Source organism: Marmota flaviventris, chromosome 7 (assembly GCF_047511675.1).
Source record: "Marmota flaviventris isolate mMarFla1 chromosome 7, mMarFla1.hap1, whole genome shotgun sequence".
In the NCBI taxonomy this organism is placed as follows: domain Eukaryota; kingdom Metazoa; phylum Chordata; class Mammalia; order Rodentia; family Sciuridae; genus Marmota; species Marmota flaviventris.
The window spans coordinates 72,711,525-72,735,421 of record NC_092504.1 but is presented as its reverse complement, the minus strand read 5'-3'; the positions used below and the strand labels follow the sequence as shown (position 1 = coordinate 72,735,421).

The 23,897-nt window shown below is 38.8% G+C and overlaps 1 protein-coding gene across 1 annotated transcript in view; it reads right to left on the bottom strand.

Annotated features, from left to right (window-relative positions):
• LOC114079142 (broad substrate specificity ATP-binding cassette transporter ABCG2-like) overlaps positions 1–23,897 on the bottom strand; it is a 54,394-nt gene that overhangs the window by 4,774 nt on the left and 25,723 nt on the right. Inside the window, exons 8-12 of the mRNA XM_071614833.1 lie at positions 21,807–21,896; positions 21,234–21,481; positions 5,783–5,865; positions 2,355–2,444; positions 1,034–1,158 (exon numbers count right to left, since the gene is read on the bottom strand). Coding sequence (XP_071470934.1) covers positions 1,034–1,158; positions 2,355–2,444; positions 5,783–5,865; positions 21,234–21,481; positions 21,807–21,896 — 636 coding nt within the window. The remainder of the gene's footprint in view (positions 1–1,033; positions 1,159–2,354; positions 2,445–5,782; positions 5,866–21,233; positions 21,482–21,806; positions 21,897–23,897) is intronic.

The window sequence follows — 23,897 nt, the reverse complement described above, 5'->3', positions numbered from 1 at the left end:
AACATTGAGAAAACAGTACTAGCAGGACAAAAAAGTCACCCACTATTCCAACACCATAGGTCATCAATTTCATTACTTCCATCACATAATTGAGAGGGTGTATTTTCAGATTTATGTCCTTATAGACAAATTGCTGTAGGGTTCTATGGTTCAGAATAGGGCTGTTAAGTTTCTTAAACTACTTTATAATTATCATGAGTTAATATTCTGTGTTACATGATCTGAGGATTTGGGAACAGCTACAAGAACACTGATGAGGAATCTAGGGCTCTAGATCCCGTGCCTAATTCTTATGCCATACATATTATTTGTAAAACAGAAGGTTGTAAATGCTATCATTTGCTCAAATTCTACACTTTGTTGTCAAATAAATTTCTGGTGTGTGTGAATGTGTGTGTGTGTGGAGGGGGTGGGTATTTATCTGTAAAACATATATAAATGATAATTCAATAAGTCTGGGGTGAAGCCAGAGCATAATGCACAAATGATATTGTCTACTTCATCAAACAAGTAATTTCATTAGATCCATAAACCCCCAAGTTACCATCTTCCTCTCATTTGAAAAGTGAACAGGGAGAGAATATATGTGTATGAAGGCTTTTTTCCCTCTCTATGTGTATCTACACATACTATAGATGTTACTGCATATCTATATTTCATATCGATATTGAGATACATGTAGAGAGAGAAAAACAGTAGAAAAAGACAATAAATATTCCAGCTCCTCTAACACAGTTTCAAATACTTTAAAAAAGTCAGTCTATGTTTGTGTAAGACACACAGCATCTGTATTATTTCAATAGTGGCAACAGGTAAATTATAGTTTTATAAGTAGTTTTTAAAGTTCATTTAGAACAAGTCTAGAAAAGCATGTGAATATAACTAGCTGTTTTAGAGAATATACAGTAGAGATGTGCTTTCTCCCTTATAGCTTGTTTTACAGTTTGGGGAACCCAAAACATGTTTGCAGAGCAAAGTTAACTTCTCCACATATCCAAGAGTAAAGACACACCCTCTTTGTCTTGTTACTTACCGACCATGAAGTATAGTATACAAATAAATACAAAACTTGTCAAGAACATCGCGAGTAGTAAATCAGGCAAAAGACTTCCAAAGAAATAAGATGACACTCTGTAATACCCACTGATGGACTCATGTCTATAGAATATAAATATATACCAACACACCAGGTTAGTTTACAAAGGCAGAGCCCAGAGGAGAGGCTGCTGAGCAGACTCCTGGTACTACCAGGTCTAAACCTGCAGCTGCCCACAAGCCCTGGGCTGATTTCCCAGTCCCTTCCCCCATCAGGTGCAGCCCCCCTGGGGCATCAGAACCTCTCCTGCTGCTGCCCACTCTGGCCCCATATAACCCTTCCAGCAATGCAGAGTCTGCATCTCCTCACTCTCCTCAGAGACTCTGTTTTCCCTCTGAGGCTGGCTCTGCTGGAAGAAAGGATTAATCTCGGTGGTACAAGGGACTATCTTCTCCTCACTTCAGAATGTGAAGGTAATATTGTTACCCTCCAAGCCTCCAATGTAGCTGAAAATCCCCCAAACTCTTTTCAATTCCATTCTCATGTTAAAACATGAAAATTATTTCCTTCTTTAGTGATCATGCTTTCCAACAATACATCCTTATTAAATACCAAATCTTAATCTTTGCTATTCCAAACACCTCTCTTTCCAAATTCCAAACGGTTTCATCCATGTCTTCATTCCTTTCCTTTCTGGTGATTCCTGTCCTGGGAATGTGGGCATGGGCAAGTCTTTAAACAGTACAAGGAATAAAACCATCCTGCTCTTTCCTGTAAGGCTGCCCTCTGGCTCTCTCCACTCTGTGAACCACTCAGGGCTGCACTTGGCAACATACTTTGTTAACTTTATATCTCATCTCCAATTTGCTGCTTAATGCAACACTTAAATGTCTACCAAATCTCCTGAATTTTTCTTGAGAGGGTCCTTATGACATATTACTTTCTAAAAACAAAAGACACGTCTTACTCTCTTTACTCCTCACTTTCTCTGTAGAATTGGGATTTGTCGACCACACCTCAACCTTGACATTTCTTTTTCATGGATAGCAGCCCTCACATGTTCTTGATTTTCCACTCCATTTAAGACTGCTTTTCTCAGTTAATATTGGTAATCCTTGTATATACTTCAAAAGCTTGTGTTGTTCATGATAAGTAAATACAATTTAAATTTCAATTTTAATAATAAGGAATGGAATAGTAATGAAAAGGAAAAAAAATTTCCAGTAATCCCCATTTTCAAATCCCTGGCCCAGTACAGGATGGAAACAGTTTGCCTACCAGCCAGCAGTGCCCTTTCTCTGAATAGAGGCCAACTCACACAAAACGCTTCTTCTGGAGCACAAAGTGCTGCACCGTCCATTTGCTGAAGCCACACTGGCAGGCTATTTGGTAGAAGAGCATCAGTGCTCTGTCAGGACAGAATGGGAATAAAAGCAGCTCAGTCAAGTCACACTGTTAGGTTGGTTTCTTCCCACAGAAATCCTTCCAGAATAGAACTCTTCTGGTTTAAACAGACAGGAAAGCATCACCTCATCAGGTCTCTCCCTGTGTGTCCTCAGTGGTGCCCTAGTTACTCCACACGATAGCAAATATTGAAATTTCTGTGTGGATTGCTGTGCACTGACTTGTATTCACTAATTTTTGTTTTTATTTATGTTAAAGAAATAACCCCCAGTACCATAGTACTGAGAAATATGTCCTGATGGGAGTATAAGGTTTAGATGAGGTCATGAGATTGGAGTACCTGTGGTGTGATTGGTGCCCTTGTAAGAGGAAGGAGCCCCAGACACTCTGTACTATGAGAGATATGGAGGGAAGCAGCCCTCTACAGGCAGGGAGGGACCCTCATAGCAGTCTGACCTGCTGGAAGGGGGCTCTGACCCCAGACTTCCAGACTGTACAATTGAAACAAAATGAAGGTTTCTCATGTAAGTCACTGAGACATCATTTTCTAGTCAAAACAATCAATCACTAATCTTCTAATCATTAAAGGAGAGGTAGATGAAGCACACATAAAGGCCATTTTCACACAGTCCAAAATAGAAGAGAATAAAATCATGGCATTTGCAGGTAAAGACATGGAGTTGGAGAATGTAATGCTAAGTGAAGTTACCAATACCCCAAAATAAAATGCTCAATGTTTTTTGTTTTTTTTTTTTCCTGATATAAGGAGGCTGATTCATAGTGGCGTAAGGAGGGGGAGAAAGGGAGAAATAGATGAAGACTAGATAGGCAAAGGGTTAGAAGGGTAAAAGAGGGGGCATGAGGTTAGAAATGATGGTAGAATGAGATGCATATAATTATTCAAAGTACATGTATGAACACACCAATGGAGTGAGTATACTTTTTATACAAGAAGAAATATGAATAATTGTGCCCTATATATGTAATATGAATTGTAATGCATTCTGCTGTCATATAACAAATTAGAATAAAAATTAAAAAAAAAAAAAAAAAAAAAAAAAAAACAATGGGCCTATATCTGGGCTTCACTTTAGGCATTCAGTAAGGATCTGGCTATTCAAAACCAGGGGGCTTATTTAAAAATTATTATTTTTTTCTTTTCCTTACTCTTTTCCTTCTTGCCTTCCCTATCTATCTGAAATCAAGAATAACATTCTTCTTGTCTCAGACATGGTTATCATGCTCTTCAGCTTATTGATAATAAGAAAATCTGTGTCATTAAGATGTTCAGTCCTGGGAACTGGTACTAACAGTTCTGACCAAAAGCTACCTCAAACACCATATGTACATTATGCATACTTTTTAAGGGGCACATAATGAGTCTGACCCAGAACTTTTCTTTAAAAGCCCTTTGATTGACCTGTACAGAAGACAATAGCTCTGGAAATATTAGTCTAGTATTTTTCCCAGATGATAGCAAAACAGTAAATTAATATCTTTCTTTTTCTCAAATTCTTCTCACCAGGTGAAATGGCCCATGCCAAAATCCCAGTGACTCTAGAGACTGAGGAAGGAGGATCACAAGTTTGAAACCAGACTCAGCAATTTAATGAGGCCCTAAGCAACTGAGACTCTGTTTCATAATAAAAATAATAATAATTATTAAAACATGGGCAGGGGCTAGGAATGTGACTCAGGGGTTAGGAGTCCCTGGGTTATGTCCCCAGTATAAAAACAAACAACCAAACAAAAACCAACAACAAAACACCATCTCCTCATTATTTGAATTAGCTCCTCAGATAAAGACCAAGCTCACCTGTTCTCAACAGTAAAATGGAGATGAGACCATCCACTCCTCTGGTCCTTGGACCTTAGGAGGTAATATAGCCATAATTTTGAAGCAGGGAGCCCAGTGTCTAGTGAGGGATGGTTCTCCATACATGAATTATGAGAATCCTGATGTCTGGATATTGAGAATCTATTTAGAAATTGAGGCAGCTGTTGAAAATGTCTTCATGGGATAAGTTAAGGGCACAATATGACTGAAACTAGAAAGGATCATAACACTGACTAGAGTGCTTTGCATAGGAGAATCAGGAACAACTCATTCCCATCCACACATCCTACACTCGCAAGTCACACAAAAAATACCAAAATTAAGGAAACTGCCTCATTACCACCAAAGAAAATGTATCAACTGGACTATTTTAAAATTAAAAACATCCTTGCACAAAGGCCTTATAAATTGAGTGAAAAGAAACCCACAGAATGGGATAAAATATATCTAAACAATATATCTGAAAGGGATGAATAACCCCTAAATATATATATATATATATATATATATATATATATATATATATATATATATATATATATATATATATAAAACTTCAATCATTATCAACAACAAAACACCCAAAACCAAACAAAACAATTTTAAATTTAGCAAAGGACTTAAACAAAACATTTCTCCAAAAACTCTGTGAATCTCTGTCTTTTAAAAAGGAAAAAAATAGTAATGTTTTGGTGAGAATGTGAAAAAATTGGAACTCTGTGTGCTGTTAGTAAGAATGAAAAATGCAGTAGAAAAGATTTTGGCAGGTCTTCAAAAAATTTTTAAAAGTACCAAATGATCCAACAATTCTACTGCTGGGTATCTGCCCCAAGACACTGTTGAAAGAAGGATTCACTCAGGTGTGTGTATACCTATAGCAACATCATTCCAATAGCCAAAAGGTGTAAGCAAGCCAGATTTTCAGCAATGGATGAATGGATAAATAAAATGTAGTTTATACATATATACAATTTTGCCTTAAAAGGGAATGAAATTAGAACATGTGCAACAATTTAGAAGAAACTTGAGGACTTTATGCTCAGGAAAATAAGGCAGTAATGAAAAGACAAGTATTGCATGACTTCACATTGGTGAGAATTCTAGAATGGGCACATTCAGAACAAGAAAGTTGCAGATGTGGCAATGATGGGTGTGGGTAGTTACTCTAAGGTGGGTTGAAGATTCCACCTGAGAAGATTAAGAAATGGTTGGGAGTTGGATGGTGTTGACCAGTGACAACATGTATGTATTTGATGCCACTAACTGTGCACTCTAAAGTGGTTAGAATGTGCATGTAATGTGTGTAATTTACCACCACACACATATATAAATTTTGAAACTGAAAATTAACTCTTCCATTCAGTTTCAATGCACTAACTAATCTTACTCCATAATAAAACAGCAATGTTTACCCTGTATTGTCATAAATTTGAAATCTTAATGGATGTTAATGGGCTTAAACAAAGTGATGGAATTTTCACAAAATGAGATCCAAATTTACTTACCTATTTTGGATTTCAGAACAAGCATCCCTCAGCAAAATGAACATGACACCTATAACCAGTCCCTCAACAAATGAGGAAAATATCTATTCAAAAAGAAAAGTGAAAAATGAGAGGAAAGAGTTTCAATTACAAGTAAGGATTTATTACCTAATCAAATCTCTCCACTGAAATATACATGTTAAAGAGATAGACCATAGTCACTGAGGAATTATCAAACAGTGATTGTTATTAGACACTTTCTAAGTTAAATTGAAAATGCAAGGATTCTGTTTTTTGAGTACTGACAGGACAAGGGAGCAGATGACCAGACAAGCTAAGATTCTTCCCAGTGTCCACCAGGCACTGTCCTCACATGTCACATAGGTTAACAGCATGAGAAAGTCATTTGAGGAAGATGTTTTGGGAACAATATAAGAATTTTGACTTGAATTGAATTCTCATCTTTCATGCCAGTGAATGTGAACAGTTTACTATTTCAAGGAGCCCAAATTAAAACTGGATGACTTCACCATAATTGTTAGAAATAAATGAAATTAACAACAGCAAATGTAGCAGAAGGCAAGAAATAATTAAAATCAGAGCGGAAATCAATGAAATTGAAACAAAAGAAACTATTGAAAAAATTAACAAAACTAAAAGTTGGTTCCTCAAAAAAATAAATAAGATCAACAGACCCTTAGCCATGCTAATGAAGAGAAGAAGAGAGAGAACTCAAATTACTAACATACGGGATGAAAAAGGCAATATCACAACAGATACTACAGAAATACAGAAGACAATTAGAAATTATTTTGAAAACCTATATTCTAATAAAATAGAAGATAGTGAAGACATCGATAAATTTCTTAAGTCATATGATTTGCCCAGACTGAGTCAGGAGGATACTCACAACTTAAACAGACCAATATCAATAGATGAAATAGAAGAAGCAATCAAAAGACTACCAACCAAGAAAAGCCCAGGACCGGATGAGTATACAGCGGAGTTTTACAAAACCTTTAAAGAAGAATTAATACCAATACTTTTCAAGTTATTTCAGGAAATGGAAAAAGAGGGAGCTCTTCCAAATTCATTCTATGAGGCCAACATCACCCTGATTCCAAAACCAGACAAAGACACCTCAAAGAAAGAAAACTATAGACCAATATCTCTAATGAACCTAGATGCAAAAATCCTCAATAAAATTCTGGTGAATCGGATACAAAAACACACCAAAAAAATTGTGCACCATGATCAAGTAGGATTCATCCCTGGGGTACAAGGATGGTTCAATATAAGGAAATCAATAAATGTTATTCACCACACCAATAGACTTAAAGATAAGAACCATATGTTCATCTCGATAGACACAGGAAAATCATTCAACAAAGTACAGCATCCCTTTATGTTCACAACATTAGAAAAACTAGGGATAACAGGAACTTACCTCTACATTGTAAAAGATATCAATGCTAAGCCTCAGGCTAGCATCATTCTGGATGGAGAAAAATTGAAGGCATTCCCTCTAAAATATGGAACAAGACAGGGATGCCCTCTATCACCACTTCTATTCAATATAGTTCTCGAAACACTGGCCAGAGCAATTAGACAGACAAAAGAAATTAAAGGAATAAAAATAGGAAAAGAAGAACTTAAATTATCACTATTTGTGGACAACATGATTCTATACCTAGAAGACCCAAAAGGGTCTACAAAAAAACTGCTAGAACTAATAAATGAATTCAGCAAAGTGGCAGGATATAAAATCAACACGAATAAATCAAAGGCATTTCTGTATATCAGCGACAAAACTTCTGAAATGGAAATGAGGAAAAACACTCCATTCACAATATTCTCAAAAAAAAAAAAAAAGAAATACTTGGGAATCAACCTAACAAAAGAGGTGAAAGATTTATACAATGAAAACTAGAGAACCCTAAAGAGAGAAGTAGAAGAAGATCAGATCTTACAAGATGGAAAAATATACCCTGTTCATGGATAGGCAGAACTAACATCATCAAAATGGCGATATTACCAAAAGTTCTCTATAGGTTTAATGCAATGCCAATCAAAATCCCAATGGCATTTCTTGTAGAAATAGAGAAAGCAATCATGAAATTCATTTGGAAAAATAAAAGACCCAGAATAGCAAAAGCAATTCTAAGCAGGAAGTGTGAATCAGGTGGTATAGCGATACCAGATTTCAAACTATACTACAGAGCAATAGTAACAAAAACACCATGGTACTGGTACCAAAACAGGCGGGTGGACCAATGGTACAGAATAGAGGACACAGAGACTAATCCACAAAGTTACAACTATCTTATATTTGATAAAGGGGCTAAAAGCATGCAATGGAGGAATGATAGCATCTTCAACAAATGGTGCTGGGAAAACTGGAAATCCATATGCAACAAAATGAAACTGAATCCCTTTCTCTTGCCATGCACAAAAGTTAACTCAAAATGGATCAAGGAGCTAGATATCAAATCAGAGACATGGCGTCTGATAGAAGAAAAAGTTGGCTCCGATCTACATATTGTGGGGTCGGGCTCCAAATTCCTTAATAGGACACCCATAGCACAAGAATTAATAACAAGAATCAACAAATGGGACTTACTTAAACTAAAAAGGTTTTTCTCTGCAAGACAAACAATAAGAGAGGTAAATAGGGAGCCTACATCCTGGGAACAAATTTTTACCCCTCACACTTCAGATAGAGCCCTAATATCCAGAGTATACAAAGAACTAAAAAAAAAATTAAACAATAAGATAACAAATAACCAAATCAACAAATGGGCCAAGGACCTGAACAGACACTTGTCAGAGGAGAACATTCAGTCAATCAACAAGTACATGAAAAAATGCTCACCATCTCTAGCGGTCATAGAAATGCAAATCAAAACCACCCTAAGATACCATCTCACTCTAGTAAGATTGGCAGCCATTATGAAGTCAAACAACAACAAGTGCTTGCGAGGATGTGGGGAAAAGGGTACTCTTGTACATTGCTGGTGGGACTGCAAATTGGTGCAGCCAATTTGGAAAGCAGTATGGAGATTCCTGTGAAAGCTGGGAATGGAACCACCATTTGACCCAGCTATTGCCCTTCTCGGACTATTTCCTGAAGACCTTAAAAGGGCGTACTACAGGGATACTGCCACATCGATGTTCATAGCAGCACAATTCACAATAGCTAGACTGTGCTACCAACCCAGATGCCCTTCAATAGATGAATGGATTAAAAAAATGTGGCATTTATACACCATGGAGTATTATGCAGCACTAAAAAATGACAAAATCATGGAATTTGCAGGGAAATGGATGGCACTAGAGCACATTATGCTAAGTGAAGCTAGCCAATCCCTAAAAAACAAATGCCAAATGTCTTCTTTGATATAATGAGAGCAACTAAGAACAGAACAGGGAGGAAGAGCAGGAGGAAAAGATTAACATTAAACAGAGACATGAGGTGGGAGGGAAAGGGAGAGAAAAGGGATATTGCATGGAAATGGAAGGAGACCCTCATTGTCATACAAAATTACATATAAGAGGTTGTGAGGGGAATGGGAAAAAAAAAAAAAAAAACCAAGGAGAGAAATGAATTACAGTAGATGGGGTAGAGAGAGAAGATGGGAGGGGAGGGGAGGGGGGATAGTTGAGGATAGGAAAGGTAGCAGAATACAACAGTCACTAATATGGCATTATGTAAAAATGTGGATGTGTAACCCATGTGATTCTGCAATCTGTATTTGGGGTAAAATGGGAGTTCATAACCCACTTGAATCTAATGTATGAAATATGATATGTCAAGAACTTTGCAATGTTTTGAACAACCAATAAAAACAAAAAATGAAAAAAAATGAAATTTCAGGGATGGGTATGTAGCTAAGCTACAGAATGTTTGCCTAGCATTTGCCAGACTCAAGATTTGATCCCAATCACTGCAAAATGAAGAGATAAGTAAAATTTTAATGCCACTCAAAAATTTCATCAATGAAATTTTGAATGATAAGTAAGTAGTGATATGCACCTATTCAAACTGTTCTGAATTCCCACCTGAACAGGAAAAGTACATTGTCACAGTCACCAAAGCACATTGCCACCAGGGGGCGTCCAAGTGCTTCAGTGATGATTTCCTCTGGCATGGCTCATTTTTCAATACCAACCATTGAGACCTACAGTTAACATGGCACACCTGACCTGCCAATTCTTTGCCTTTATTTCCCATCTTCATCTATTCAGTCTGTGTGAATGTCTCCCAGAGAAAATGGACCAATATTACATTTGCTCTCAGAATAAAAATATCTTAAGAATGCTTCAGTGGGCATAAGGCCAAGGGCTATATTAGAATATATGTGAGGAATTATTCTTATACATGGGTTAACTATAATAGTACAGAAGATGGGAAAGTAAAGAAAACAAAACACCCTTCCAGTTATCTTGGAAATGTTAAATTTTAAAAAAAAATCTCAATATTACAACACTGTCAAGCCATGAACTAATTTGTAATGGACAGTTGGCAAAATGGCAGCCAAGGTGCAAAGAAAAGAACCATGATCTGTAAAGAATAATTTGTAAGAATGAGATTCTGGAGAGAAGATCATTGAAATGTTTCATATATGATATATCCCTAAAATTCTTTGCTAATAAGACAAATATTGGGGGTAGGTTCGGGAATCCATTCCACTGTCATATTTCCAAAACCCTCAGAATCTGCTCTTTCTTTAAACTAATCAAGATTCTAAAATCAATGCTGATGGCTCTACAAGGTTCACATGTGTTTATTCTTGCATGAAGTAAAAGAAAGCCAGCCATTGAGCAAACTGAACATTTCAAAACAGAGTAAATGACACTATCTATGAGATTTGTGCATCTGTCTTCTGGTCTCTGTTCAAAACAGGTAAAAGAAAGAAATTATCCAACTACATTATTCTTCTCTTGTTCAGATGTATTCAAATAACATTTCTCATGGTGTGTTCTAAGGGATGTTTGTAGCTTGTACTCTAACAAATTAATAATTAAATGCATAGTCAAATATTTAATATGCAAGTAGAAACAATGAAGCTTAGAGAGATTAGTGATAATGTTGTCCAAGTAGATACGAATGAACAAAACTCCTCACTTTTCAAGTAATCCATTCATTGCTATATCTTCCAACATATCATCTGGTTGAATGTCAAGTCGAAATCATGGCAATAAATAAATAAATAAAATGAAATAAGGCAATAATTAAAGGATTATCAGCAGGAAGTCATTAAAACTTTTAATAACTCCATTTACAAAAACTTAGAAAAATAAAAAATTATACAAGATTAGAACCCTATGTCAGAGCCAGACACAGTGGCACATGCCTGTAATCCCAGCAACTTGGAAGGCTAAGGCAGGAGGATTGCAAGTTCAAAGCCAGCCTCAGCAATTTAGCAAGGCCCTTCCAACTTAGCAAGACCCGGGCTCAAAATAAAATATAAAATGTCTAGGGATGTGTCTCAGTGGTAAACCTCCTGGGTTAAATTCACAGTACCTTAAAAAAAAAAAAAAAAAACAATTTACACCAAGATCAGAAAACTATGGCTCACAGACCAAAACCAGCCACTAATTTGTTTAAGCCCACAAGCTTAGAATGCTTTACCAATTTTTTCAATACCTGGAGGGTAAAAGGTCAAGAATAATATTTCTTCCAATATGAAATTCAAAACTCAGTGTCCGTGAATAAAGTTTTAGTGGAATGCTGACATGTTCATTTGCTCACATATTAGCTGTGGCTGCTTTTATAATGAAGTGCAGAGTTGACCTTGTGAGAAAAACACCATGTGTGGCTCTGAAAGCCTAAAATATTTATCATCTGAGCCTTTACCTAAAAGGGGTTGCCTGCTCCTGAGCTAACATTTCAACATTTAAAATCCTGAACAAGAGTTGTCCCACTGAGCTCAGGGATCTACAAGGTTCTTCTCTTACTGTAGAGACTACTGCTTCCCTGAACATTGTTAGAATTGCTTTTGGAGGACCGAGTTGAATGATGAGACAAGTAGGCTGAATGTGCTACTTGGAGGCTCTGGGCCTGCTGTTTGACTCTTAAGGAAGCCTAGGGCCCACACATGCACACCTGGTGTAAAAATACCCGTGTTCTAATAACATCTTGCCCAGAACTACCATATGTTTCTTGGATAAGACACTTAAAAATCAATTTTAGAGACAAGAAAAGCCTAATGAACAAATCACTCAGAAGAATCAAATTATTACAGTGTCTTCCTGTTGAACAGTGGGCTACCAAAGTTAATGCATATAATTGACCTGACATAGTTCCAAATTACCTCCAGTCTATTATCTAAGAATAAAATATTGCTCTTGAACAACAGGAAACAAAAGTGTTTGAAAGAAATGCCAAAACACGAGAACTAAAGAAGTTCTAAGCAATGAACATCATCCCTGAAATGGGGATGCAGACTCTCATGTACATGTGGAGAGCAACATTTAAATACGAAAACTGGGGGGGATCCAACATGGCGGCCGGCAAGGAAGCAGCACTTTCAGTATCTCCACATTAACCGGATCAGAAACACCCATTAAAACAGCTACATTCTACCTACTGAGGAACTTCTAGCAAAATTCCGCTGAAAGGAGACCTGCCAGGAAGTAGTAAGTTATATTAGAGGTGACAGTTGGCCCCAGACAAGTGAATCTTGGCCGGCCGCGGGCGCAGAGGTCCAATTCTGCAGCCACCGCCCAACCGGCTCTGCAAGCGGCCACCGGCGGACCGGGGCAGTGAGAAGGGTCCACGCCTGGCCCAGGAGACGGCTCCCGCCATCCTGGCTCTCCTGGCGGCCCCGCTCGCTCGGTGATCGGCCACCCCGCCCGCCCGGCTCTTAGCCACGAGGCCACTGCCTACCGGGTTCTACAAGCGGCCCCCGTCGGCCGGCGCGCCGAGAAGGGTCCCCGCCTGGCCGGGCAAACGGCCCCGCCCACCCGGCAAACGCCCCCCCCCCACCCGCCCTCCCGGCTCCGTTGGCGGCCCCGCCCCCGGCCAGCGCAGGCTCGGCTCTGCAGGCGGCCCCGGCGGCCCGCGCAGCGAGAAGGATCCCTGCTTGGCCTGGCAAACGGCCTGTGCCCTCCCGGCGCTGCTAACGCCCCGCCCACCCGGCAAACGGGGCCCCCGCCCTCCGGGCTCTGCTGGCACCCCGCCCGCGGCCACCACCCCAGGCTCTGCAGTCGGCCCCCAGCGGCCCTGCGCTTCGAGAAGGGTCCCTGCCCGGCAGACGGCCTGTGCCCTCCAAGCTCTGCTAACGGCCCCGCCCCCACTGCGAACGGCCCCACCCACCCGGCAAACGGCTCCCCCCCTGAGACAGCGTGAAGGAAATCTAACCAAGCCTTTATGAAATAGCGAACTGGGAACTAAAACCAGAGATTGGGTCAGACCAGAGACAAGCCAGTTCCACCCCTCCCTTCGGACACTCCAGCAAGGAGGCAGGGGCCCGCCATTGCAGAGAGGGGAAGTCACCAAAGTTCGGCCAAAGAGATTCCTTCCCAGCGGAATCTACTTTGGCAGGTGTGTGACTCCCACCCGCATCAGATACAAACAACCGGGAAACTTCAAAATCTCTCCGTGGGCGTGACTGTAAGGGCCAAGGGACTCCCGACCCCCAACTCCCAATACTGCCAGTGACGTGGGCGTGACTGTAGGGGCGGAGGGAAGCAGAGAAGACTCCCCACCCCCAACTCCCCCAACCGCCAACTGAGAGGGCGTGACAGTAGGGGCGGAGGGAAACAGAGGACACTCCAGACCCCCAACTCCTCCTACTGCTAGCGGAGTGGTCGTGATTGTAGGGGCTGAGGGAAGCAGATGGGATCCTCGACCCCCAACTCCCATTACCACCAGTGGCGACACCAATGGTCTTAGCCGCCAGACTCCGAAGGTGTGCCCACCAAAGGGGTCAGGAAAAATTAAACTATTGACTCCCAGAACACAGCTCCACAGCACTGGGGCTTAGATGAATGACAGAGAGAGTGCTCAGTCATTAGGGAAATAGAGCACCCAGAGGTGCTGAAAGTGTAACCAAATCCTTGGAGAACCTCCTCCGGTGCACAGGACCTGGCTGGCTGGCAGGAGGAAGGGGAGGAGGGGCCGTAGAAGTGAAACGGCTCTGGACCAACAGGATTGAGAGACTCCCAGGAGCCGCCTTACAGGGATTGCTGTTGACACATTGAGGGCAAATCTCAGCCTGGAGGGCACAGCTTTGCCTACGGGAAGAGAAGAAAATGGATCTCTAAGACCTAATTTTATTTCTTATTTTATTTTATCTTTTCTCTCCCTTTTTCCCTCTTTCTCTCCCCTTCCAAGTTTTATTGTTCTTTCCATTCTCCTCTATGCTATCTAACTCCCCCTCCTTCTTACTTTTCAAGAGCACCTTCCTTTCCCTTCCCCCCAACTTTCATCCCAAGCATTACGTCCTCCATTTCGTGTAACTGTCTAAATGCAAACAGGTGAATGTTTCGAGGCCGTCTATAGTGCTCCTAAATACCTAGCTACTACCAACACCCTGATCCAATTGACGGTTAGCATCCCCCTTCAGTAGAGCAATCTTCTAAAGTAGCCAAGACATACTAACCCGTATACCTTCATAGCACCCAACATAAAGTCCTAAGAACAAAAAACAAATCACTATATGCATACAAAATCCGGAAGCCCTTTATAAATTGAATGAATCAGCTCTAAAGTACAATAAAGCCCAACATCTATAGGCATAATCTCCCACCACAAAGGAGAAACAACAGATATAAACAAAGCCAAAAAAAATGTATAGGAGAAGGCAGTTACAAAGCAGTCAAATAGAGCTGGAAAGTAACGTGAACAACATGAAAAAAACAGGGAAAAAAGGAGTACAGATAATGCAGGACAACTTAAATCTACAGGAGGACCTAGAAGCATCAGAAACATGGACAGGGAAAGAAATCAAGGCATACCTAACTCAGATGGAACGGAATTTTAGAGAAGACATGAGACAGCAAATCCAAGAATTGAAAGTATATTTTGAAAACCAACTAAACAAACAAATACAAACTGCAAAGAACGAGCTTTACCAGGAGATAGAGATCTTAAAAAAAAAACCAAACAGTGATTTTAGAAATGCAAGAAACCATAAACCAGATTAAAAATGCTAACGAGAATATTACAAATAGACTAGATCAAGTAGAAGTCAGAACATCAGATAATGAAGACAAAGTTTATCAACTTGAAAAGAATATAGTCAATACTGAAAAGATGCTTAAATCTCACGAGCAATCTATCCAAGAGATATGGGATTTCATCAAAAAACCAAATTTGAGAGTCATTGGGATAGAAGAAGGCACAGAGATTCAAGCCAAAGGAATGGACAACCTATTGAATGAAATAATCCTAGAAAACTTCCCAGAGATGAAAGATGGAATGGATTGCCAAATCCTGGAAGCCTACAGGACCCCAAACATCCAAAACTGTAATAGGCCAACTCCAAGACATATAATTATGAAGATAGCCAACATACAGAACAAGGAGAGAATATTAAAAGCTACGAGGGAAAGGAGGCAGATTACATTCAGGGGTAAACCAATTAGGTTAACGGCTGATTTTTCATCACAGACTTTGAAAGCGAGAAGATCCTGGAACAATGTATTTCAAACGCTGAAAAATAATGGATTCCAACCAAGAATACTGTATCCAGCAAAATTAAGCTTCAGATTTGACAATGAAATTAAAATCTTTCACGATAAACAAAAGCTAAAAGATTTCGCAGCCAGAAAACCAGCACTGCAAAGCATTTTGGGCAAAATTCTACAAGAAGAGGAATGGAAAAACAGTGCCCAAAACCAACAGCGGGAGGTATCTCAGTAAAGGCGGAGGAAAACAACCAAAAAGTAAAAACTAGCCAAACTAAAATAAATAAATAAATAAACATGACTGGAAGTACAAATCATATTTCAATTGTAACCTTAAATGTTAATGGACTAAACTCACCAATCAAGAGACACAGGCTGGTAACCTGGATCAAAAAAACAAATCCAACAATATGCTGCCTTCAGGAGACTCATATGATAGGAAAAGACATACACAGGCTGAAGGTGAAAGGTTGGGAAAAATCATACCACTCACATGGCCCTCGGAAGCAAGCAGGAGTGGCCATACTCATATCGAATAAACTCAACTTCAAACCTAAGTTAATCAAAAGGGATAAAGAAGGACACTATATCCTGTTAAAAGGAACTATTCACCAACAAGACATAATAATTATCAATTTATATGCACCAAATAATGGTGCAGCAACATTCATAAAACAAACTCTCCTCAAGTTCAAGAGTCAAATTGACCACAACACAATAATTATGGGTGACTTCAACACACCGCTCTCGCCATTAGACAGATCCTCCAGACAAAAGCTGAATAAAGAAACTATAGAACTCAATGACACAATCAATAACCTAGACTTAACCGACATATATAGAATATATCAACCATCATCAAGTGGATACACGTTCTTCTCAGCAGCACATGGATCGTACTCAAAGATAGATCATATATTATGCCATAGGGCAACTCTTAGTAAATATAAAGGAGTGGAGATAATACCATGCACCATATCTGATCATAATGGAATGAAACTGGAAATCAATGAAAAAAGAAGGAAGGAAAAATCCTGCATCACATGGAAAATAAACAATATGTTACTGAATGATCAATGGGTTACAGAAGACATAAAGGAGGAAATCAAAAAATTCTTAGAGATAAACGACAATTCAGACACAACATACCGGAATCTATGGGACACAATGAAAGCAGTTTTAAGAGGGAAATTCATTTCCTGGAGTTCATTCCTCAAAAAAAGAAAAAACCAACAAATAAACGAACTCACACTACATCTCAAAACCCTAGAAAAGGAAGAGCAAAACAACAGCAAATATAGCAGAAGACAAGAAATAATTAAAATCAGAGCGGAAATCAACGAAATTGAAACAAAAAAAACCATTGAAAAAATTGATAAAACTAAAAGTTGGTTCTTTGAAAAAATAAATAAGATCGACAGACCCTTAGCCATGCTAACGAAGAGAAGAAGAGAGAAAACTCAAATCACTAACATACGGGATGAAAAAGGCAATATCACAACAGACACTACAGAAATACAGAAGATAATTAGAAAGTATTTTGAAACCCTATATTCTAATAAAATAGAAGACAGTGAAGACATCGATAAATTTCTTAAGTCATATGAGCTGCCCAGATTGAGTCAGGAAGACACACACAATTTAAACAGACCAATAACAAAGGAAGAAATAGAAGAAGCCATCAAAAGACTACCAACCAAAAAAAGCCCTGGACCAGATGGGTATACAGCGGAGTTTTACAAAACCTTCAAAGAAGAATTAATACCAATACTTTTCAAGCTATTTCAAGAAATAGAAAAAGAAGGAGCTCTTCCAAATTCATTCTATGAGGCCAACATCACCCTGATCCCGAAACCAGACAAAGACACTTCAAAGAAAGAAAACTATAGACCAATATCTCTAATGAACATAGATGCAAAAATTCTCAATAAAATCCTGGCGAATCGAATACAAAAGCATATCAAAAAAATTGTGCACCATGATCAAGTAGGATTCATCCCTGGGATGCAAGGTTGGTTCAATATACGGAAATCAATAAATATTATTCACCACATCAATAGACTTAAAGATAAGAACCATATGATTGTCTCGATAGATGCAGAAAAAGCATTCGACAAAGTACAGCATCCTTTTATGTTCAAAACACTAGAAAAACTGGGGATAACAGGAACTTACCTCAACATTGTAAAAGCTATATATGCTAAGCCTCAGGCTAGCATCATTCTAAATGGAGAAAAACTGAAGGCATTCCCGCTAAAATCTGGAACAAGACAGGGATGCCCTCTCTCACCTCTTCTATTTAATTTAGTCCTTGAAATACTAGCCAGAGCAATTAGACAGACAAGAGAAATTAAAGGCATAAAAATAGGAAAAGAAGAACTTAAAATATCACTATTTGCGGACGCTATGATCCTATACTTACAAGACCCAAAAGGGTCTACAAAGAAACTACTAGAACTGATAAATGAATTCAGCAAAGTGGCAGGATATAAAATCAACACGCATAAATCAAAGGCATTCCTGTATATCAGTAACAAAACTTCTGAAATGGAAATGAGGAAAACCACCCCATTCACAATATCCTCAAAAAAAATAAAATACTTGGGAATCAACCTAACAAAAGAGGTGAAAGATTTATACAATGAAAACTACAGAACCCTAAAGAGAGAGATAGAAGAAGATCTTAGAAGATGGAAAAATGTACCCTGTTCATGGATAGGCAGAACCAACATCATCAAAATGGCGATATTACCCAAAGTTCTCTACAGGTTCAATGCAATGCCAATCAAAATCCCAACGGCATTTCTGGTAGAAATAGATAAAGCTATCATGAAATTCATATGGAAAAACAAAAGACCCAGAATAGCAAAAGCAATTCTAAGCAGGAAGTGTGAATTGGGAGGTATAGCGATACCAGATTTCAAACTGTACTACAGAGCAATAGTAACAAAAACAGCATGGTACTGGTACCAAAACAGGAAGGTGGATCAATGGTACAGAATAGAGGACACAGAGACCAATCCACAAAATTACAACTTTCTTATATTTGATAAAGGCGCTAAAAGCATGCAATGGAGAAAGGATAGCATCTTCAACAAATGGTGCTGGGAAAACTGGAAATCCATATGCAACAAAATGAAGCTGAACCCCTTTCTCTCGCCATGCACAAAAGTAAATTCAAAATGGATCAAGGACCTAGATATCAAATCAGAGACTCTGCACCCGATAGAAGAAAAAGTTGGCTTCAATCTACACATTGTGGGGTCGGGCTCCAAATTCCTTAATAGGACGCCCATAGCACAAAAGTTAATAACTAGAATCAACAAATGGGACTTACTCAAACTAAAAAGTTTTCTCTCAGCAAGAGAAACAATAAGAGAGGTAAATAGGGAACCTACATCCTGGGAACAAATCTTTACTCCTCACACTTCAGATAGAGCCCTAATATCCAGAATATACAAAGAACTCAAAAAATTAAACAATAAGATAACAAACAACCCTATCAACAAATGGGCGAAGGACCTGAACAGACACTTCTCAGAGGAGGACATACAATCTATCAATAAGTACATGAAAAAATGCTCACCATCTCTAGCAGTCAGAGAAATGCAAATCAAAACCACCCTAAGATACCATCTCACTCCAGTAAGATTGGCAGCCATTATGAAGTCAAGCAACAATAAGTGCTGGCGAGGATGTGGGGAAAAGGGTACGCTTGTACATTGCTGGTGGAACTGCAAACTGGTGCGGCCAATATGGAAAGCAGTATGGAGATTCCTAGGAAAGCTGGGAATGGAACCACCATTTGACCCAGCTATCGCCCTCCTCGGTCTATTCCCTGAGGACCTTAAAAGAGCATACTATAGGGATACTGCCACATCAATGATCATGGCAGCACAATTCACAATAACTAGACTTTGGAATCAACCCAGATGCCCTTCAATAGATGAATGGATTAAAAAACTGTGGCATTTATACACAATGGAGTATTACGCAGCACTAAAAAATGACAAAATCATGGATTTTGCAGGGAAATGGATGGCATTAGAGCAGATTATGCTAAGTGAAGCTAGCCAATCCTTAAAAAACAAATGCCAAATGTCTTCCTTGATATAAAGAGAGCAACTAAGATCAGAACAGGGAAGAAGAGCATGAGGAAAAGATTAACATTAAACAGAGACGAGTGGGGGGAGAGAAAGGGAGAGAGAAGGGAAACTATGGAAATGGAAGGAGACCCTCATTGTTACACAAAATTACATATAAGAGTTTGTGAGGGGAAAGGGGAAAAAAAAACAAGGGAGAGAATTAAACAACAGCAGATGGGGTAGAGAGGGAAGATGAGAGGGAAGGGGAGGGGGGATAGTAGGGGATAGGAAAGGTAGCAGAATACAACAGTCACTAATATGGTATTATGTAAAAATGTGGATGTGTAACCGATGTGATTCTGCAACTTGTATTTGGGGTAAAAAATGGGAGTTCATAACCCACTTGAATCAAATGTATGGAAGATGATATGTCATGAGCTGTGTAATGTTTTGAACAACCAATAAAAAAAAAAAAAAATACGAAAACTGTGCTAGTCATGCTGAGAAGTCAGTTAACTAAAGCCTGCAATATGTCATATCTTAGTTGGTTGAAAAATGTTTGTCAGAACATATTTTTAGAAATAAAATTTTGACTAACATTATCCATTAGAGTTTGTATATATCACCCACATTTTTTAGTTATGCAGTCTAGGAAGCCACTTAAAAGCTTTATATGAGTAGGAACTTCATTGTTTTTATCACTGTGACAAAATAACTAAGAGAACTAAGAAAGATGATGTTATGATTGGGATATGAGGTAGCCACAAAAGCTCCTATGATAATGCAAAAACATTCAGAGGTGAAATGATTGAATTATGAGAACTGTAACCTAATTAGTCAATCCTAGCTGGAATGGACTGAATGGGTTTTAGCTGTAGGCAGGTGGGATGTGGCTGGAGGAGATGAGTCACTGGGGGCAAAGCAGGGGATGCCCTGAAAGCACTGTTCTTCCTGTGGTCCCTTCTCCCTCTTTCTGCTTCTGGACCCCACCATGAGCTGAGCAGCATATTGTGCTGGACCCATCCTCCATGATACACTGCCTCACTGTGGGCCCAGGACAATGCAGTCACTTCTCTATGAAAGGAAATTTCTGAAGCCATGAATCCCAAATAAATAAACATTTCTTCCTCTAAGTTGTTCTTGTCAGATAAACTGGTCTCAACAACATGAAAACCAACTAAAACAAGAGATAAGTTTTATTTCGGCTCACAGTTTTAGAGATGTCAGTTTGTAGTCTGCTGGCTAAATTAATTTTGGGAATAAGATGAGGCAGAACATCATGACATATGGAAAAGGAGGAGGAAAGCTGCTCACCTCCTGGCAGCCAGGAAACAGAGAGAGCAAGGAAGGGGTCAGGGACAAGATACATCCTTGCAAGGCATGCAACAGTGACCTACTTCCTCCCACTAGGCCCTGAGTGGTGCAGTTACATCACCTCCCAATAATGTCATCAAATTGTAAATTCATCAATGGATTAATCTTTTGATGATGCCAAATGATACAGCCACTTCCAAAGAGCCCCACCTCTCAACATTGCTCCTTTAGAGACCAGCCTTCAACCATGAGCCTTTGGGGGACAATTCATATTCAAGGCAATACACTAGATTGATTGGCTGTTTTCAAATTCTGAGTGGGAATGACAAATAAATGAAAGTATGGGCAGAAGACAAAAGAATCCCGCATAAGACTATATTAGAAACAAATTTCTCCCACATGGGTATTTCACACCATAATTTGGAAAACATGTCACTTACCAAAGTTGCCCAGTACTGGGGATTACCCGTAAAATTTTGGAATGAACGTCTGATGAGGCCAATGAGCTGATGGCTGAAGGATGTGACATAAGGAATCTCCTTCCTGACTAAGCATATTTTCTTCTCATCCTTTGAGCGTTCTTCCAATTCAGTTTTTGTGTCATGGTAGAAAGTGGACTTGGAAAAATGAATCGCTAATTCTTTTATCTCTGAATCATCTGTCCTTGAACACATTTCAGTCTTGTAAGCTTCAGAATAAAAGTGGATAACAGGCCACAAATTACTATACAGATTACTAACTCACTATTAACAGATTACTAGTGATTTAACAAGTTTTTCTTTGATCTCTTATGTGTATAACTCCCACATTCTAAAGCTTGAGTAGAAAAAGTAATTCACATGCTCATTCATAAGTTAAATAAAAATACACACAGCACTCACTTTCAACAATATCTATTTGTTCATTGCAATGACATGCAAATTCACCAAGCCATGTTTTAGTAAATTGCCACATTGCTAAACCTCAGCCAAATTAATTAGGCAGAATTATGTAAACGTGAAAATTTTACATACCTTCATAGTCTTCTGAATCTCTCTTTATTACACGATCAGTGATATCCAGGAACAATTCTGCAGGATTATTGTAGAATTTACAGGGAAAACCTACAAAATAAGACACCCAAATAACTCAATCTGATAGTCTTGGAAAGTATAGAAGACACACTCAGAGGATGCAGGATGTGAGGATGCTGGATGTGAGGGTAGGGAGGACAGACTGAACAACTTTTTCCTCATCTTTTTGCTCTTTTCTGCCCTCACTAACTTATCCTTTCCTCTTTTTTTATTCAATCACACAACATTTCAACAACTATCTGTCTCCCAGGCAAAACCCCAACTTATTCAAGACCATTTTTGGACTCTTCAGAACATTTTACATTATTCCTTTTCTCTCATAAATCTTCAAACCCCAGGAAGCTATCAGTATGCTCTGGTGCTTATCAGTACTTCTTCAAAAATCTAAATGTAGCTCCAAAAATTATATTAAGTTTCTGGGAGTACTGTGCTCTCTGAATTCACCTAGAGAATGCTGGAATGTCAGTAGGCAGGTCAGCAGATTGCTTTGCAACCTACTAAATTCAGAGATCCCAATGGTCATCTCTCAAGCTGCCATAATTCCAAATAGACAACAAATTTTCAGAGCAGCGTTATGAAGAGAATGTGACCAGCACAGCACATGTGACATCTTACCTCAACTTCCTGTGGCACAATCATCTAAACTTACTCTGACCTCTGACTTAATTTAATTCCTTCTAGTTAGTTTTACATGACAATTTAATGCATATTGGTACATCATACATAAATGGAGTATATCTTCTCCTTCTTCTGGTTGTACACGATGTAGAGTTGCACCAGGCATGTAATCAGGTATGTAAATAGGGCTAATGTCCAATTCATTCTAATCCTTAATCCAAAGTACCTCTATTCTTCCCAAGTGCCCACTCCCTTATTATGAATTAGTATCTTCATATCAGAGACAATATTTGGCCTTTGGTTCTTTGAGTTTGGCTTATTTTGTTTAGCATGATATTCTCCAATTCCATCCATTTAGTGGCAAATGCCATAATTTCATTCTTCTCTAAGGATAAGTAATACCCCACTGGTTTATATACCACATTTTCTTTATCCATCAAGCTGTTGAAGGGCATCTAGGTTGGTTCCATAGTTTAGCTATTGTGAATAGAGCTGCTACAGACATTGATGTGGCTGTGTCATTGTAACATGCTGATTTTAAGTCCTTTGGGTATAAAATAAGGAGTAGGATAACTGGGTCAAACGGTAGTTTCATTTCAAGTTTTCTAAGAAATATCCATACTGCTTTCCAGCATAAATCACCAATTTGCAGTCCTACCAACAATATATGAGTGTGCCTTTTACAGTACATTCTCACCAACATTTATTGTTGCTGGTGTTCTTGAAATTGTCATTTTGATGAATGTGAGATAAAATCTTAGAGTAGCTTTGATTTGCATTTCTCTAATTGCTATAGATGTTGAACATTTTTTCATATATTTGTTGATTGATTGTATTTCTTCTTCTGTAAAGTGTCTGTTCATTTTCTATGCCAATTTATTGATTAGGTTATTTGTGCTTTGGGTGTTTACAATTTTTGAGTTCTTCATATATCCTGGAGCTTAATGCTCTATCTGAATTGCAGCTGGTAAAGATTTTCTCCCATTCTTTAGGATCTCTCTTTGCATTATTGATTGTTTCCTTTGTGTGAAGTAGCTTTTTAGTTTAATTTCATTCCATTTATTGGCTCTTGAATTTACTTACTGTGCTTTAGAAGTCTTATTAATGAAGTCATTTCCTATGCTGACATGGTGGAGATTTGGGCCTGCTTTTTCTTTTATTTTGTACAGAGTCTCTGTTTAGTGCCTAAGTCCTTGATCCACTTTGAGTTGAGTTTTGTGCAGGGTGAGAGATAGGGGTTTAATTTCTTTTTGCAACCTATGGGTTTCCAGGTTTTCCAGCACCATTTGTATAGGAGGCTATCTTTTCTCCAGTGTATATTTTTGGTGCCTTTGTCTAGTATGAAATAATGTGGGTTTGTCTCTGTGTCTTCTGGGCTATACCATTGGTCTACATGTCTGTTTGGTGCCAATA